This window comes from Panthera leo, chromosome B3 (assembly GCF_018350215.1).
Source record: "Panthera leo isolate Ple1 chromosome B3, P.leo_Ple1_pat1.1, whole genome shotgun sequence".
Lineage (NCBI taxonomy): Eukaryota > Metazoa > Chordata > Mammalia > Carnivora > Felidae > Panthera > Panthera leo.
The window spans coordinates 104,666,962-104,687,672 of NC_056684.1; the positions used below are offsets into that span (position 1 = coordinate 104,666,962).

The following is a 20,711-nucleotide window of genomic DNA, read 5'->3' on the forward strand; positions in this document are numbered from 1 at the left end:
AGAAAATCCATTCTGCCCCGTAATCGATGCCAAGAAAGCAAGCTGCCACCTTAGAAAAATAAAAGAAGGACAGGGAGTTGGAAAAGGGAAACACGCATGCCTCTTACCCAGGCCCTGATTCTGCTGCTCCCACTCGATGGCGTCTGGCACCTGGTAGGTAGCTCCCTCCAAAGGGCCCAGGTTTCCTTGTTCTAAACCAGGTTCCTGAGACGTGACGCCAGGGAGAGTAAACCCCAGCAGCTCAGCATCACCATCCAAGCTCTCATCCAGGGGCTCTGCATCTTTATCTTCTTCATCTTCCTCCTCATCTTCCTCTTCTTCATCTTCCTCTTCCTCATCCTCTTCATCCTCATCTTCTTCTCCCTCTAGAAAAAAAGAAACCAACAAGAAACATAAAGGAACACAGTAAGTGCCTACATATGAATCTTTTGAAATGACCCAAACACTACAAAATAACTGTGCTTGACCTTTTAAAACAAATTTTAGGAGCGCCTGGGTGGCTTAGTCAGTTAAGCGCCTGACTCTTGAATTTGGCTCAGGTCATGATCCCAGGGTTGTGAGATCAAGCCCTGTGTTGGGCTCCATGCTGAGCATAGAATCTGCTTAAGATTCTCCTTCTCTCTCTTTCTTTCTCTCTCTCTCTCTCTCCCTCTACCTCTCTCCTTCTCTCTTCCCTCCCCTCCTGACTGCATGTTCTCTTTCTAAAATAATAATAATAATGATGTTGATAATAATAATACAAATTTTATAGCTAAAGTTGGGCGATGTGAGCACCGCAGGATTATTGCTCACCATATACCTATGTTTTAAACTTTCAAAATCACAGCTATGTCAGATAATTGTTATGCAGCATGTTTATTTGGAGTCAAAGTTCAGGTAATATAAATATTTATGGGTCATATTTACATGTACAAAGGTAGGGAATATCCCTTCCCTGTTTTCTGCAGGTCATTAAAGATTTCCCCATTAGGTTAATATCTAAAATATATTTAAAAATGTGTATAATTCAACACCAAAAAGACAAATAATCCAGTTAAAAAATGGGCAGAAAACCTGAATAGACATTTTCCCAAAGAAGACATATGGATGGTCAACAGACACATGAAAAGATGCTCAACATCACTCATCATCAGGGAAGTGCAAATAAAAATACAATGAGATATCACCTTACACCTGTGAGAATGGCTAGAATCAAAAAGACAATAAATAAAAATGTTGTTGAAGATGTGAAGAAAAAATAAGCCTGTGCACTGTTGGTGGGAATGCAAATTGGTGCAGCCACTGTGGAAAAAAGTAAGTAGATGCCTCAAAAAGTTAAAAATATAAATACCATACGATCCAGTGATTCCACTACTGGATATTTACCCAAAGAAAACAAAGACACTAATTCAAAAAGATTTATGCACCCTTATGTTTATTGCGGCATTATTTACAATAGCCAAGATATGGAAACATCTATCCATGGATAGAAGAATGGATAAAGAAGATGTGGGGTGTATACACACACACACACACACACACACACTATGGAATATTAGTCATAAAAAAGAATGAGATCTTGCCATTTGTAATAACATGGATGGACCTAAGGGGTATTATGCCAGCAGACACAATGAAATAAGTCAGCAGAGAAAGACAAATACCATATGATTTCACTTATGTGTAGAATCTAAAAACTAAAACAAATGAATAAACAAACAAAGCAGAAACAGACCCATAAATACTGACAACAAACTGATAGTTGTCAGAAGGAAAAAGGATGGGAAGTGGGCAAAAGGGGTGAAAGGGAATGGAAGATAGAAGCTTCCAGTTATGGAATGAATAAGTCACAAGGATAAAAGGTGCAGCAGAAGAAACACAGTCGATGGTATGTAATAGTGTAGTATGGTGACAGGTGATAGCTACACTTGTAGTGAACTCAGCACAACATATAAACTTGTCGCATCACCATGTTGTACACCTAAAACTAATGTAACATTGTGTGTCAACCAGACTCCAATTAAAGAGAAAAGCCTTGCCCATTAGAAAAGTATACTAAAATACTAACAGGATTTAAAGGGAATGTCCCAATCCTTTCATATCTTATAATACTAAACAAAAGAATTGATTACTTTGGCACAATTTTCCTTCTACTCTTCTTCCCCATCAGTGAGTAGAATTCACAACATGTTAAGTGAGAGGTATATATACCACTCCTGGCTCCTTTTGGAGGAGTAACCCAAGGAGCTGGAAACAATTACATCAATTATTCTCATTCCAACTTTAAAGGAGATTAGGAAATAGGATATTGATCAAAGACAGTCAGAAAAGCACCACTTGAAAAAAAAAATCATTGTGGTTACCATCATCATAAGAGTTAAATTCACAATTTGTCACATTCAGTGCTTCAAGAGGAGTAGGTTTAGGAAACATAAGATCCCCAATTTTACTTTGTTTCACCAATTTTAATTTCCTAAGAATACTCTGAGGCCCACCCTCACCATGGATGCACCCCTGAAGTCCCTGAAGCTTCACTGAAGGCCTTCCCCTTGATCTCTTCTCTTGGCTCTTGACATGGCAGTTATGCAACAGGGAACTCTCCCGGGATGGTGGAGAAGGGAAGAGGGAAGATTAGAGCCACCCAGGAATTCTGAGCTCTCTTTTTCTGCTTCTAGACAATTTTCTCCATGCACGTTCCTTTTCACCTATCATTTACAGGTTTTTTTTTTTTAACTTTTAAAAAATATTACACCTAATCTTTTTCATTCTTATATATCCCTTATCTTTGTAGGACTTAATACCTCTCACTATTCCAAAAATTGAATATTTATCAAGCACCTAGTTCCAGGCACTAGGAATAAAGCAATAATGTCTCTGCCTTCACGGAGCTGATACGCACTCAAGGGGATACACAGCAAACAGATACATAATACAACATTACACTCTGATTAAAACTGCAAAGAAGGGGTGTCTGGGTGACTCAGTCAGTTGAGCATCTGACTCTTGATTTTGGCTCAGGTCATGATCTCATGATTTGTGAGTTCGAGCCCCACGTTGGGCTCTGCACTGACAGTGAGAAGCCTGTTTGGGATTCTCCATCTCTCTCTCTCTCTCTCTCTCTCTCTCTCCCTCTCCCTCTCTCAAAAATATATAAACATTTTTTTTAAAAAAATGAAAAGAAGATGGAAAGTTCCAGTCCCTGCTTTTTTGGAGGGGAGATCAAGGAAAAGTTTGAAAAGAGATTATACCAAAATAATTAATACTCTTTAATTTAGGTCAATATCTACAGGAAGGGCATTCCCAGTAGCAGAGAATAGAAGGAGCAGCAAAAACAAAAGCCTTGGGGCAGATGTGTGCTGTGTTCAAAGAATGACAAAGACTGGGTCCCAGGAAGCAGGAAGGGACAGGAAATGAGGTGAGGGGGTAGGCAGGGGCCAGATCTGATATATATTTATGAGCAATGACTGACTGCAGGGTAAAAAACAGACTATATCAGAGCAAGAAACAAATTAGGAGGCTATTTCAAATTAGCAAAGAGACCCATTAGGAGGCTATTTCAAAACGCAGGGGATAAGATGACAGTGCTTTGGACAAGGGATGTTGGAAGAGATGGTCAGATTTAGGATGTAATGTGAAGGCAGTCTGAAGGTAGAGAGAGTCCTGCTGATAATTATGATGTGGGATGTGGAAGGAAGGTCTCACTTTATTAAAGCTTGGAACTGAAGGGTAAAAAGCAAAATCAAGAATTTTATCTGAAACAGATTAATTATGTGATTGCTATGCCTATGACTTCCAAATGGAAACGCCAGAAGCCTTGTAAAGATCAAAGCTAGAGATAGAAATCTAGGAGTCATCAATTTAGAAATGATATTCACATGGGAATCCAAGCTGGTGCAGCCACTCTGGAAAACAGTACGAAGGTTCCTCAAAAAACTAAAAATAGAACTACCCTATGACCCAGAAATTGCACTACTAGGCATTTATCCAAGGGATACATGTATGCTGTTTCGAAGGGGCACATTTCACCCCAATGTTTTTGGTAGCACTATCAACAATAGCCAAGGTATGGAAAGAGCCCAAATGTCCATCGATAAAGAAGATGTGGTATATATATATATATATATATATATATATATATACACACACACACACACACACACACAATGGAGTGTTACTCGGCAATCAAAAAGAATGAAATCTTGCCATTTGCAACTACGTGGATGGAACTGGAGGGTATTATGCTGAGTGAAATTAGAGAAAGACAAAAATCATATGACTTCACTCATATGAGGACATAACAGATGAGCATAAGGGAAGGGAATCAAAAATAATATAAAAACAGGGAGGGGGACAGAACAGAAGAGACTCATAAATATGGAGAACAAACTGAGGGTTACTGGAGGGGTTGTGGGAGGGGGGGGATGGGCTAAATGGGTAAGGGGCATTAAAGAATCTACTCCTGAAATCATTGTTTCACTATACCCTAACTAATTAGGATGTAAGTTTTAAAAAAATTAAAAATTAAATTAAAAAAAAAAAAAGCAATGGTATTGACAGCTTTGAGACTGGTTGAGATCACCAAGAGAATGAGTGTGGCAAAAGGGAAAAGGGAACGTGATCCAGACCAAGCCCTGAGTTAGAAGTTGGCCAACAGAGGGGGGATCCAGCAAAGAAGTGACCACTAAGGTAGGAGAAAAACCAAAACGAGTGCGGTATCAAGGGAACCAAAGGACTAAAACCTTTCTGAGGGCCTGAGTACGAATTTGAGAATTCTGTCAGTGACATTACCTCTGGCTCTGACACTTTGGAGGTGATTAGTGACTTGACACAAGTTGTCTGCGTGGAATGACAGGGATAAAAGCCAGACAGGAGTGGTTGAAGAGAAAATTAGAAAAAAAGACAGTAGATGCAACAAATACTAAAAAAAAAAAAGAAAAGAAAAAAAAAGCGCATGAAAATTTTTTGAAAAAAAGAGCAGGGACAGAAGGGGGTAGCCGGAGAGAGATGCAGGGTCCAAGGTAGCTTAAAATAGGAGATGCTAGAATTTGCTTATAACTTGCTGGGTAAGATCTGGCAGAGCGGGGGCTATTGACAACTCAGGAGGGAGGGGAGAGAGCTGCTGGAAGAATGTCTGGAGACGAGGTGTGGCAGCGTGGTTGCATACGTGGACTTGAGCCACACAAACGTACCATGACTGTGGGATTCGGGACAAGTTACTGTGCCTCAGCTTGAGTTAACACCTAAAGCACTCAGAACTAAGCCTCGCCCATGGTGGCCACTATGTAAGGTTGCCTTCCGTGCCAACACTGGGAAGGGATGGGATCCAGCGCACGGGCCGGCTCCCACACACCCTCCACCGCAGTGGGCACAGGTATAGGCAGAAGGATAGATCTGCTGGTGGGAACATGTGAGAGTTGCCTTCATCTTTCTTTTATTTTCTCAGTCAAATGAGAAACTAAGAAGAAAAAAAAAAAGAAATGTTGGTGGTTTGAAAGTGTGAAATAGTCATCGTGGAAAACGGGCCAGTGAATTCCCCTGGAAAATGTGGCAGGACTGGCAGGCAGCCCTGTGGGCCCACGTGAGATGCGGCATCATAAATTCAAAGTGAGACATGTTAAGACGGTTGTGTTTTTCTCCAGCCACGTTCGGTTGCTTGGCTTCAGGCCTGTGTGGAGGGGTAGAGTAGGCAGATTTACCAAGCAGCAGATTTTGGGAGGAGAGCTTAGTGGGGGAGGGGTGGGGAAAGGAGATGATTGGTTGTGTGTGAAGGGAGTGGCTAAAGATGGACCAGGTACAAACTCCCAACAATAACACAAATAAGTTCTGGGCATCTAATGTACAGTACGGTGACGATAATTAGCAATACTGCAGGGGAGCCTGGGTGGCTCAGTCAGTTAAACTTGATTTGGGCTCAGGTCATGATCTCACAGTTCATGAGATCGAGCCCTATATTGGGATTCTCTCTCTCCCTCTCTCTCTCTCTCTGCTCCTCCTCGACTCATGCTTGTGCTTGCTCATTCGCTCTCTCTCTCTCTCTGTCAAAATAAATGAACATTTAAAAAAAATATCGTATTACATAGTTGAAAATTATTATGACAGTAGATCTTAAATACTATCACCACAAAAAATAGTTAATTATGTGAGGAGATGGAAATGTTAACTAACCTTCTTGGGTAACCATTTTGCAACATGTTAAGTGTATCAAATCATCATGTGGTACACCTTAAACTCACATACTTCCAGTAAAGCTGGAAGGGGGGGGGGGGGGGGGAGAGGATATGGACCAGGGACTCTAATTAAAGAGAAGCCGAGGAAGAAATTGGATAGAGAAAAAGTATGGAGAGGCGCCTGGGTGACTCAGTCAGTTAAGCATCTGGCTTCAGCTCAGGTCATGATCTCACAGTTTGTGAGTTCAAGCCCCGCATGGGCTCTGTGCTAACAGCTCAGAGCCTGGAGCCTGCTTTGGATTCTGTGTCTCCCTCTCTCTCTGCCCCTCCCCTGCTCATGCTCTGTCTCTGTGTGTGTCTCTCTCTCAAAAATAAATAAACATTAAAAAAATTTTTAAAGCAAAGAAAAAGCATGGGTTCCTTGGAATTTGGAGAAAATTATCAGGGATCATCAAAACTATTTGGTGGCTTCACTGACCTTCCTCCTGTACACGGAAATTGATCATAGGCCAAAAAGAACATTTCTTTATTTTTAAAGCACTATAAAATCACTTTTAGCTACCTTTCCTTTCCACAAACCTAAAAGAGCTGTACTTGATGGAATGATTTTGACAACATGAAACTAATCCCCTAGGAACACAAAGACAAAACCAGAGCAACGAGCCCTGAGTTTTCAGCTCTCATCATTGAACTGTTGACCACTGACCACTATCACCTACCAAGGACAACTTCTACTTGGCCCTCAATGGGCTCAGTTAATCCCTGCTCCTTAAAGCATAGAGCTATATGGGGGTGCCTGGGTGGCTTGGTCGGTTAAGCGTCCGACTTCGGCTCAGGTCATGATCTCGCAGTCCGTGAGTTCGAGCCCCGCGTCGGGCTCTGTGCTGACAGCTCAGAGCCTGGAGCCTGGTTCAGATTCTGTGTCTCCCTCTCTCTCTGCCCCTCCCCTGTTCATGCTCTGTCTCTCTCTGTCTCAAAAATAAATAAATGTTAAAAAAAAATTTTTAAAAAGCATAGAGCTATATGATCCAGCAATCCCAAATCCGGGTATATATCCTAAGGAAACAAAATCATTATCCTAAAGAGGTATCTGTACTCCTGTGTTCATAGCAGCATAATTCACAATAGCCAAGGCATGGAAACAACCTATGTGCCCATTAACAGACAAATGGATAAAGAAGATGTGATATACATATAACAGAAAATTATTCAACCTTTAAAAAGAAGGAAATCCTGTCATTTGCCATGTGGATGAAACTGAAGGGCATTATGCTGAGTGAAATAAGTCAGGGGAGCATCTGTGTGGCTCAGTCAGTTAAACATCTGACTTTGCTCATGTCATGATCTCACGGTTCATGAGTTCGAGCCCCACGTCAGGCTCTGTGCTGACAACTCAGAGCCTGGAGCTTGCTTCTGATTCTGTGTCTCCCTGTATCTCTGCCCCTCCCTCCCTCCCTCCCTCTCTCTCTCTCTCTCCCCCTCAAAAATAAATAAACATCAAAAATTTTTTTAAAAAAATAAGTCAGACAGAGAAAGACAAATACTACATGCTATCACTTATAGGTGGAATCTAAAAAAATTTTTTTTTAAGTGTAACTCACAAAAACAGAAAGTAGAAAAGTAGTTGCCAGGGGCTAGAGTATAAAGAAAATAGGGTGAGATTGGCAAAAGGGTACAAACTTTCAGCTCTAAGATGAATACGGTCCAAAGGCCTAATGTATAATGTGCTGACAATAGTTGATAACACTGTATTATATCATTGAAATGTGCTAAGAGAGTAAAACTTAAATGTCCTCACACAAAAAGAGTAAATATGTGAAGTGATGAAAGTGTTAATCAATCCAATGGTGGGAATCCCTTTACAATGTTATGTGTACCATCACCATATTATACGCTCTAAATATCTTACTTATAGCTTTATCTGTCAACTATACCTCAACAAAGTCAGACAAAATAAAGCACAGAGCTATAACATAATGAAAAGGACCTCAGAAGTCATCTTACTCCATGCTTTCACATCCTAAAAAGAGAGATGCATGTAAGCAAGTCTAGGCCAACGAGAAGGTCACTACCTTCAAAATGTGATTTCAGTGACATTGCCTAGGTCAACGTGTCTCATAGTCTCTCCTCCACTCACACACCCTGGTAGAGCCTTCCTTCCCCTTCTTCCTGTCCCGAAATGCCCGACATGAGTTGTATACACCACATCAGAGTATTCTCTTGGAGGAATGCTCTCTCCAGAAACACTGAGTAGCATACAATTTCTACTGGAAAAAAAAGAGGGCCCCTGACTGCGGTGGGGGATAAGAGAGGAAAGCCTTCTCCTTGTACCACCCATTCCCCCCTTCAAAACACAAAGGAACTTATAAGGTTTACGATTTGTCACTTTTCATACTTGAGGACTTATGTAGCAAGCCCGACAAGACAGCTCTAGAAAAAGGAAGTTTCAGGAAGCATGCAGAGAAGACAGGAGGAAGAGTGAGAGTTCTCTTTTAGTCTAACCTTATTTCCTAGTTATCTTTGTCCACCAGACAATGTTCTTATTTTGTAGGACTCTACAATCATTTTTTTTTAATTTTTTAATGTTTATTTTTTTTGAGACAGAGAGAGACAGAGCATGAACGGGGGAGGGCCAGAGAGAGGGAGACACAGAATCTGAAACAGGCTCCAGGCTCTGAGCTGTCAGCACAGAGCCCGACGCAGGGCTCGAACTCACGGACCGCAAGATCATGACCTGAGCCAAAGTCGGCCGCTTAACCGACTGAGCCACCCAGGCGCCCCTACAATCATTTTTGTAGCTGCTAAACACCTTTAGTAGTATGTCACTGGTACCCTGCTACAATTTCCCATGGAACAGTGACTACTCCTACAAATCGGTAACAAAGAAAGGCATGATCACCTTTCCTAATATTACCAAAGTAATGTATTTTATTGCAGTTTGACGCAGAAAGGTGGAAAACCACCGGATAAAGGAAGGATAGTCTTGTCCTCTGTTGTGGCACCAATGAGGAGCACAGTGCTTGGCAATCAGCAATGCTCACGAAGTATTTGTTGAATGGATAGACAGACGAATGAATGCATAAACAATGAGTTAGATCCAGGTTTTTAACAACTGCCTAGATCTAAAGATACACAGAGTAACAATCAATAAACAGGAACACATTCCTCTGAATAATCCTGCAGCAAGCACAAAGGCAACATGTAAGAACATATGAGAACAGGTGCAAAGCAAACCGCAGTTTACGCATTCACTTTCCATTCATAAAAACTAAAGAGACAGTCATCTGTATTTCAGCCAGGCCTTCAACTAGTTACACCCAAGAGCAACAAGGATGTCGTGAACACCTCTGATTGCAAAGGGCAATGACATGAAATAAACGTTCAGCAAATAAAACTGTGCCAAAAACAATAACAGGATCCCTGATCCAAAGAACGAAATCTAAAGGAAGAACTCATTCAAATAACACAACCAAGCTGTATTCAAAAGTTATAGGGTAATACTTTCTGAATTTTGTAATTTTGTTACACCTAAAATTTTATTTTCGTTTACCTGAATCCTAAATAAGTATGTAGGTCAATGTAAAACATGCGCACACAAGTATTCCTGTTAAAATAACAGAAAAAGAAAAACACGAACCTCTAAAAAGAAGCAACCGTTCTCGGTTTACCGTATGTTAACAGATACCCAGTCACAGTGATCAAAGACTTAAAGTTCTGTTTGCCCTGAGAATCCCTGAGAAAACACTGCAGTCCAGGTAGGGAAGGTTCACAGAGTTCAGCCTGAGAATTTCTTCTCGTTGTGTGACCTGGAACGGAAAATGCATCCTGGCAATTGGCACTTCCTTAATCCCAGGCTGACTTGACACTGATTACTTCCTAATACCAAACAATCGCAGTGACGCGAACCGCCACCAAGGGGGCAGTAATGACAGTTTCTGAGTAACGACCTCTAGTGACAGACAATATCCTCCCACAACTTCTCACTGTTCCCACTCCCAAGCACGTGACACACATTATGTAAATCCTCATTCACTCTCGCTGAACCAGCATCAGCATTGAACTGAATTCAAGATGCACCGTCAGGCACTGACTGAGGTTCCTTGCCATGAAGCTAATGGATTTTTCCATAGTATTCTTACTAAGATCAAGTCACTTGCTGATTATGTCCACTGTCAAAAACTGTGACACCTAACCACCGTGAAACACTGACTCAGGTGTCAGCCAAAAAGAACAAACATAGGTGTTTGGAGAGTAGACAGCTCAGTGTGCAACAGGGATGCGACCTGGTTCAATTTCTCATTGTTGGGCTTGAGGCGAGCTGAAGCTGTAAAATGAAAGCTGTGAAACATTAAACGGAGATGTCAGGTAAGTGCCACATGGCTAAGAGATGCCTGATGATATTAAGTAGTGTGTCCACAACTTCAACAGAGAAATGTCCTATTGCAAGTAGCAGAGAGGAAAAAATAAAAATCTGTCTAGACAGTATCCTCTCTAAGCCAAGTTCATCTGTCTGGCCACTCTCTGACAGACTCTCTTAACAGCTATTTTATAAGCCATAACAATACTTCGAACTTACATGGGGGTTTTCTTCCGAAGGAAGAAATGCTTGCCAGGCATTATCCCCTAAGCTTACACTGTTGGCTCAACAGAAAGCAAGATTGATAAGCTTTGTTTTCCTTACAGCCCTACAGAGCTAGTGTTGTAACTGCCTTGCATGCTTAAATATCGGAGCACAGCCTCAAACGGCTTTATTAAACCCAGAATTTTTGTCTAAGTCAGGCCTGTTTGATTTGTTGCAAACACTTCTGCCTAAGGTTATCACAACCAAGAGTTTTAATTTTGTTCAGGACCAGAACCATGGGTTAACTCTCCATGAAATCAAATAGGACATATGGGAGAAAAGTCACCCCATGGTCGCAGCCTGAGTGATCTCACTCTGCTACAAAGTCTAGTCCCCATTAATTTAATAGGCAGCTGCCACCAAAGGTCCTCAGTGTCTCTCATTCCATCTTTGTCACAGTTTAGACATTTTTGGATTTCCAGAAGCTAGAGATGTAGCTAGCATCCCCAGAGTATTACTAATGAGTCAAAGAGAACCTTGGTTGAGACTACATCACCCCAATAATGGAGGTAGGAAGAACCCCAGCAGTAATACTCTACCCAACCTAAACTGTCTCTCTTTGATTTACAGGAAGAAGAGGATCTCGCCTGCACTTCCTGCCTCTTTGAAATAGCAGTCATCAGTCTGAATCATCGTCTTTTAAGCGTCACACTTCTCTTTTTAATGGCCCTTTTATTTCCTTCGCAAAGTTTAACATTAATCCTAAGGTAAACAAATTAGAGCCCAGGAAGAAAAGAACGAATGGGGGCGGGGTGGGGGGGTGGGGAGAACAGGGTGGCTTGGCTGGGCAGATGCTGAGTACCTATTAGTCTTTCTCCTGCCTCCCCCTTAAAGGGAGTGATTCGGACACATCCCAGTGAGATATTTCTAAAAGAAGAAACATTTGTTGGCGTGTGTTTTCCTGGCAACCCCTATGCAAATATAATCAAAAGCCACTGTAACACAATGGTTTCCACAGTAAAAGACTGATGCACTTTGGATGACCCTGCTTTTAGTTTCCAGATGTTTTAACTGGGGCATAAAGTTGGGTAGAAAACTTAAAAGCCAGAAAAGGAAAACTTAAACTTGTTTTGAGGATATGAAACAAATCTCCAGCAGATGGCTCTCTGGTATCGTAAGGGGTTGAGGAACCCCAGCAGCTTCTGAAATAATATCCACCAAATTCAGCAGCTCCCAACGTTAAGATGACTCAAAATTTATAGGATTCCAATACATTTCTAAAATCTTAAATATTCCTGCCAACTAATTGCTTTTACATTTTATCATGTAATACTGGATATATAGAATAGAATATATACACAATATATATATTATTAAGCTTACTAACGACATGAACCCCAGAGAACTTAAGAACTTCCAGCTCTGGCTTCCCAAAGTGGATTTAAAGAATCATTTAAGTTTATTGAATCCCCTCTTACCTGCCTGAGTGCAGATGCTGGTATGCATTCCAATGAAAGGAAATGAAAAATGTTCGACCCCACAATGGGATGCCAGAAATCTAAACAAATTCCCACTGAATGTCTAGCAGAATATAACTGGCAACCACTTCTTCATTCACATAAAAAGTGTTCAACTTCAGACCCAGAATAAGCCCTGGATTTCAAATGATAACAACAACAAGCAGGACAAGTAGCAAGCGCGTCAATTAAACAAGATAATGGTCCTTAAACCATACACTCCATCACTAATCATTTACCCAATGCCTGGTACCTACAGGCCAATGTGGACAGAAGGATCAGACCCTGTCCATCCGCCCTTAAGGAGGTCTGAAGAACTCATCTAAGAGCACAAACTGATGATCAATGAGGAAGAGAGACTCTTTTTTGGGTATGCATACTAATAAAAATGAAACAGGATAGGTAAACATGTGAATTGATTGCTAATGCTTTAAAAATCAGAATATTTCGGGGCGCCTGGGTGGTTCAGTCGGTTGAGCATCCGACTTTGGCTCAGGTCATGATTTTGCGGTTCGTGAGTTCAAGCCCCGCGTCAGGCTCTGTGCTGACAGCTCGGAGCCTGGAGCCTGTTTCAGATTCTGTGTCTCCCTCTCTCTCTCTGACCCTCCCCCGTTCATGCTCTGTCTCTCTCTGTCTCAAAAATAAATAAACATTAAAAAAATAAAAATATTTTAAAAAGGAAAATAAAATAAAAATAAAAATCAGAATATTTCACATAAAAATCAAAATTTTCAGCTTATCCTGAAAAACTTCCAAGATCTGGCATCACCGAGCTCACATACTTCTCCTGGCAACAATACAAACAAGATCTGTCTGGATCAGAGGGAGTGTGATCCCACCACACCACACTCAACACTCCCTGCTGTTTTAGGTGCCTTCCTCTTTGCTTACTTACAATGTCCACCTGGCCCCTGTCCCATGGTTGCATGGAGAGGATGTGAATATCTCATTGTAACAATTAATACATAGTAGTGCATGATAAGTGATATGTAATTTTAATTGACAAATGATGTAAAATACTCATATTTATTATGCATTTACTCCAGGTCAAGTAAGTATTTACTACATGCAAGACCTCATTTTATTCTTACAGCAAGAGATAGGAACATCAATAGCCCTCCCATACACAGATAGGAAAACTGAAGTCTAAAGAAATTAAACAATTTGGTCAATATCACAACGCTCATTCATCATGGAGCTAAGACTTGAACATAGACTGTCCATGTAAGACCAGAACCAGAGCTATTATCCACTAGTCTGTACTGCTCTTCGCTGTAGGCTAGGCGGTCTGAGAGGCCCCTAAGGAGGATGAGTTTAGGCTTAACTGTTTCTATGTCTCCTTCCTGTCCTCTGTCACCTTGAACTCCATTGCATTCTGTTTACAGAGTAGCATAGCACTAAGTATTATTTATTACAGGATGTGATAGAGTGAGCCTATTATCATACAGGTATATTTCTTGTATGTTGAGAACAGTCTTGCACTGCCTAGACATCAATCATACCATGCTTTTAACAGAGATGGACTTTCCTCGTAAGGGTGGGATGGTGTCAATCATGACAGTTGTCTGGCTGTCATTTGCCCAGGGATGGAAAGTGTGTCCTTCAACCTGCAAAGCAGGACAGATAATATGGATGTGGGATTGGGGATTCCCTACTTGGTGGTGGGCCCCAGAGATACTTTACATCTTGGCCTTGGCTCTTCCATGTGGGGGCAGGGGTGAGGAAGACAAAAAAAGAAGCTACCCCTTGTATAGCAAACAAGCCAAGAGCTGAGTAGCCAGAAAGCCCAGCAAGGTGCTTGAAAATTATTCTAGTATTTTGGGTACAGAATATAAAAAACCTTCTCAGAGTGTGGAATGGGTCAGGGCCTGGTTGTCCTGAGAGCTTATTAGCTAAGGTAAGATCAGAGAGAAATTTGTACCTTGTGAGCCTAATTCACTTTGTGTTTCTTTTATTTTCTTGGTTTATTTGGTTTATGTTCCTTTAGGTTTGAGCCGAATCTTTTTAAAAATTCTACTAATTTCAGTTGGAACAAGTGAGAGGGTTTTCATCTATGCTCGAGCTAGAGTTTTAATAGAAATAGGACCCCTCACAGAACATGTGAAGCAGGTACCTTGAGAAAATCGAGGAAGCAGTATCAGACCCTCTGCCCACCTGGAGAATCTCCTTCTTCTATTAAAACATTGGAGATTTGGGGCACCTGGGTGGCTCAGTTGGTTTAGCATCCGAGTTTAGCCCAGGTCATGATCTCACAGATTGTGGGTTCGAGCCCCGCCTTAGGCTCTGTGCTAACAGCTCAGAGCCTGGAACCTGCTTCGGATTCTGTGTGTGTGTATCTCTCAAAAATAAACATCAAAAAAACTTTTTAATCAAAAATAAATTTAAAAAAAAATTGGAGATTCGTTACACATTTTTTATAGAAGAAATTTCCATAGATTATTTTGTTTAGAGATATCACACAACGTACACAGAGGTAGTATGACCGAAGAAGAAAAGGCACTGGTAAATTAAGGCAGAATCAATGTAAATCTTTGAAGACAAATGCAATGTTGCCAAGTGTGAACATTCTTAAAATCTTGTAAGGCTGGGGCGCCTGGGTGGCTCAGTCGGTTGAGCGTCCGACTTCGGCTCAGGTCATGATCTCGCGATCCGTGAGTTCGAGCCCCGCGTCGGGCTCTGTGCTGACAGCTCAGAGCCTGGAGCCTGTTTCAGATTCTGTGCCTCCCTCTTCCTCTAACCCTCCCCTGTTCATGCTCTCTTTCTCTCTCTGTCTCAAAAATAAATAAATGTTAAAAAAATTTTTTTTTTTTTTTAAATCTTGTAAGGCCATTCAAATTGATGCATTGTATTTTTATTCTAATCTTTTCCTTTGGGGTTATGTATACACTTAAGTGATAAGAGGTAGTCTGGTGCCGAAACAACTTCAGGGTTATGAACACAGCCTGATAAAGTGTAGTTGATAATATCCTTACATTATTTTATACATTGCTAAGGTTTGTGTTGCCTGTACTCCAATGCAACAAAATTATCTTGTTTACACCAGTAAAAGGATAGCTATGTCTAGCCTCATACTGAAAGATCATGCCTTTAAAAAAGTGCCTTAATTTTCTGCAAACATCTGAAATGCCTTTGAAATCTCCACAGCCTGTTATGTGGTTTTAGGCTACATGTTTGCTTCAACAACTGCACGAAACCCCCACACGTGCAAAGCCCTGTTTAGACCAGTCCTCAGAGGGATTGTCAGTCTGGAGTATGAGCCCAGATGAATCACTCAGAACGGATCCTTTTGCTTGGGATTCTGAAAATCCTCCTCAAGAGAGACATGGTACAGCTTCCAATAAATCAACTATTTGTTAGCCTGAGACTGAGCACCTGGTTGCCTCTTCTACATTGAAAAGCAGTTGCTTCTGTTATTAAAAAACTATTCTTAAGAAATAATTCATCAAGGGCACCTGGGTGGCTCAGGCAGTTAAGCGTCCGACTCAGCTCATGTCAAGACCTCATGGTTTGTGAGTCTGAACCCCACATGGGGCTCTGTGCTGACAGCTCAGAGCCTGGAGCCTGCTTCAGATTCTGTGTCTCCCTCTCTCTCTGCCCCTCCCCTGCTTGCTCTCTCTCTCTCTCTCTCTCTGTCTCTAAAATAAACATTAGGGAAAAAAAATAATTCATCAAACCAATAAGCTAAATTAGAAAAATACACTGGATTACATGTCTATAAACCGATTGTTTGTGTGGTGTATGTGGTCTTCTATTCACCACCCTTTACAATGTTTTCCATATTTTGGGGTTTGTCATCGCTTATTTTTTTTTAAATATCAATAGAATAATGAGTGTGTGTATGTGTGTGTATATATATATTATATATATATATATAATATATATATACATATATGCAAATCTATACACACAAATATCCCATGCACATACACACACAAGACTCACAAGCGTAAATATCAATTTCTTATTTCTCTAACTGGGGCTAAGCTCTCTCTCATTCTTAATTCTCAAAGTCCTTTTTTTTATGTAATTTTTTGTATGATACTGTCCCACCTTCTACCTTTTATTTCTGTTATTTAGGTATCTGTCTTAACTCTTCTACTAACATTTATGTAAGATCTACTCCCATTTGTTCTTATTATCTGAATTCCCAAACAAATACTTGCTAAATGTGCATGTAAATGAATGAACAAAACCTCTGAATATGGGGCTAAATCTTTTTGTCATCCTGAGCCATGATGTAAAATTTCATGTGTGTCTAAGGTTGAGAGCTTTACCAAGCAGTGCTAACTTTCTACTTTCTAGTGCTGGGCAACAAAGAGTCCAAAAAAAAAAAAAGGATGGAAAAAATCAGCTCCAGAATAATGTTTGTTTAATTGTAATTATACCAACAAATGAATTCCTTATGATAAGAAAGCATACTAGAAAACAGAATGAATGTCAGTTATCTTTCTTTAACAGCAGAATTTGTAAGCAAACTTTGTGGTAATACATCATAATATTGATTTTAAATATTTCTAAAATACCACTAGCTATATGAGCATTAGTAGTAGCAAACACGGGATGACCATTCTGAGTGCTAAGTAATTTACTATACTATTCCTAAACAACATATCAGTACTTAAGAACAGAGATCTATAATAAATACCAGAGAAAGTGTGAGGACTTCAGAACAAGACAACAAAGTGACTTACTATAAGAGACAATCGATAACTGAAATCACCAGCAATTCTGTGTTTTGTAATCTGACATGTAATATATGTGAAAACGATGCACATATAAAAACAAGGTAAAAAAAAAAAGCTCATCCTTCCCTAATGTACATGGCAATAGTATTAGACATTTCCTGTGTTCATGTTAATAGAGTTATAAAATTGGTGTTTTTTATTAAATTCCCATTGTTTTTGCCAGAACAAGCATGGGGGCAGGGAGGAGAATTCAGCATTTAATTCACCAAATCAATTCACCACTAAAAATAAAAATCCAACAAAGGGCATTTTCCATCAAATACTCTTTTCCTCATCTTCCCCATTTGCATATCATTTAAGTGGCTTTGTTACTGAAAAAAACAAAATGAAATGAAAATGAAATCCAAAGCATTTCCAAGAACAAAAGCCAAAACTTGTATCCATTCTTAACACAGTTAGAGTGACCATCCTTAACCTCACACTGCAGTATTACAAGTAACAGACAATTCAAATTTACTCCTCTCCTTGATCTTTCCTTCCAGATTCCAATGAGCAGCACCCAAAGGCAAATCACATCCACTTCGGTTCATAAATACAGCCTCAGGATGAGATTTTAAATACTCTCTCATTCATCCATTCTAGCTGCCTTCTGAGTTGAAAAGTTACATGAGAATTGAGAAAATAATAGCAAAACACTCTCTGAAAAGGAGTGCATACTGGGAAGATCAAAAATATTGATTTTGTGAATTAAGTGCAAGTGAAGAGCAAACACTTCTATAAATTCTACATGAGTTTTTAAGCATCCTCAATGGAGCTAGTAAAGAAAAGCATCTCTGAGACTTTCCCACAATGCCACTTAAAGAACGTATTTCCCAATTCATTTCTGACTGACCAATAAAGAAAATAAAACATCTTGTCTAGGGTAGCAACTATGAGTCCTCCACACTGCCAGAACGATCAGTCATCTGAGTGAAGGCATACTTTTCCAACATCACGTTCATCTGAAATTTCTAGGTTATCAGTAGAGAGAATCCTAGAACAGAGACAGAACTGGCAACTCTGAATAAGAAAGGAGAGATAACACCACTATCTCTTCAGCAGAGGAAATTAAAAGGTGCTGCATATATATAATGGAAATGCTCTCAGAAGAATGTAGAAAATATCCATGAAATTAAATACACGCGCGCACACACACACACACACACACACACACACCACTCACAAAAGCAGGAAAATGGATGTCACCAAAATAGATTAAGCAACAAATGACATAACAGTGGAAGCTTTCTGTCCTACATGTGCTGCCTGACTGGCAAAAGATGTCAAAAATGCAGTTTTTTAAAAACCTAAATATAAGGGCAGCCAAAATGGTCTTCCAAAAAGAAGGAAAAAACCTCAGAAAAGAAAAAACTAAAGTTAAATGATATATTTGGTCTTACTTTTAAAAAAATCAAGATGTTAAAAAAAAGGTTAAATGGGACGTTCCTGTTGATATTAAAAATTAAAAATCTCTTGATATGATAAAAAAGGTAATATGTTACATATGTACATATAACATACATTATAAGTTTCAAAAAAAAGGTAATTCTCTACCAAGTCAATAACTGTGAGTTTGTTCCATGAAGCCGATAGTAAATGGGCCTTTGGAAACATGAGGAAATGGGAACTGTCTGGGATAACAGCACTGGATTATACAGCCCCAACACTCAGTCTATTATGCCTACACAAGGACATTAAATAGGATCAGTTAGATCAGCCCAGAGACACTGGTATTTCTTCTTCTCTTGCAGAAGAGCAATAAGCTAACCCAGAGTCATCGTGGGAGAATCTAAACTAATTCATCCTGTTCCCAAGTCTGTCTGGTCAGCACCATGGTGAGCACCAAGTAGTTTCCCATTTACCACTAGCTGGAAGGCTCAAATACTGACTTCCAAACAGTGAGGGAGGAAGTCTGGGGGTGGGAGAGGTGAGGAAGGATTACCAAAACCTAATCACAAGATCTAAGAAATCTTTGTTTTTGTACTTTTACCTCCTACAGGTACTTAGAAACCTAGTTCTTGGTACAAATAAACCCACAATTGATTTTTTGCTGAATATTGAATTGTTAAAGCAACAACCTTCCACCGTACAGAATTATTGTTACAATTTTACAGCACAGATAAATTTCCATCTTCTGTGGGAATATAAGAAAGACTAAAGTAAGTCTGATTTATTCAGAGTAAATGGATATCCTCAGTTGGATTTCTAAAATACAGAAAGCAAAATTTCCCTAGGTAAGAAATATTGAAAGACCTAGTCCATTTGATATTAGGATTAAAATATTACAGTTAAAATATTCTAAAATATTCTAAATATTCTAAAGATTAAAAAAACTCCAAGTAAATTTTCATAAGTAATCAGAAATTGTTAAGTTTCTATTTTGGAGCAGAGAAAGACATTAATATTCAACAATAAAAGGATATCAACCTATACAGAGATCATATCCAAAAATTAATTTATGTAGTTATATATATGCAACTAACTTGCCATTATGCTATTTTGAATAAAAAATTAGAACACTTTTGCATGTTTGTATTTTAAAAATGATGAATGCAGCCCTAGTGGAGTTATGCCTGAGACAAGTATAATGCATTTTTTACCATCCTGAAAACACTGATTCCCTAAAATAAAAAAAAAATAAAATAAATAAACAAGGAATTAAAGTGTGTCAGGCAAGGTGACAGATAAACCATTATCCCTTCAAAAATCAAACTATTTTTGCTGACAAGGTAAAAAACCTACTAAAATAGGCACAAGGTGGAATGCACATATAGAGGCAGTCTCTTCAGAGACTGAGAAATGTAGAACACATCACAACTTCTCCTGTTCTCAAATGCACATCTCTCAAGTGGATATTGCAGAGACAGAGCACATCTGCCTTCAGAACCCCCTGGTGAACTTCTCAGAGACAGACCCCTGATATGTGCTGAACTGCATCCCCACTATATGTATGTGTGTGTGTGTGTATATATGTGTTGTGTGTGTGTATAAATATATATATATAAAATGTATAAAATGTATAAATACACACACACACACACACACACACACACACACACACACATTCAAAACCCGCCATACTTGTGAATGTGACCTTATTTGAAAATAGGTTATTGGCAGATACAATCAACATAAGATGAAGTTATTGGAGTGAGTCCTAATCCAGTGGCTGGTGTCCTTGTAAGATGAGGGAAATTTGGGCACAGTCACACTTAGGTATAACAGCCACGTGAACATGGAGGCAGGGGTTGCAATCATGTTGCCATAAGCCACGGAATGCCTCATCAGAAACTAGAAGAGGCAAGGGCTGATTACCCATCTAGAGGCACTGGAAGGAACATGACCCTGCCTACACCTTGATTTCAGACTTCCAGGCTCCAAAACTACAAGAGAATAAAGTTTTGTTGTTTTAAGCCATCCAGTTTGTGGTATTTTGTTATGACAGCCCTAGAAAACAAAGACAGTCAGTGACTATGCTGTAGAGCCGTAAAGGAGGAGACAAAGAAGACAGGGGGCCAAGTAGATAGAATTTGAGGTTTGTTTGAGCCCCTAATCATCCCCTAAAGGATAAACATTCAGAAATTTCCACAAAGGTTGTTGCTCCTTGGGTGTCTGGTATCTAATAATGGCATGTCTTGCCCATATCCCATTGAGAAAAATACTCCATTCTCTGGAGAAATGCTTCTGTCCCCTAGTGGGAAAGAAGATACTAAAATAGCATATAAAAATTTAATAATATAATTAAATAAACACATCTTTAAAC

General features: G+C 39.7%; 1 protein-coding gene across 2 annotated transcripts in view; it reads right to left on the minus strand.

The window, feature by feature from the left end:
• ARMH4 (armadillo like helical domain containing 4) overlaps window positions 1–20,711 on the minus strand; it is a 126,484-nt gene that overhangs the window by 86,649 nt on the left and 19,124 nt on the right. For both annotated transcript variants that reach the window (XM_042943347.1, XM_042943348.1), the window contains exon 5: window positions 108–365. In XM_042943347.1, coding sequence (XP_042799281.1) covers window positions 108–365 — 258 coding nt within the window. The remainder of the gene's footprint in view (window positions 1–107; window positions 366–20,711) is intronic.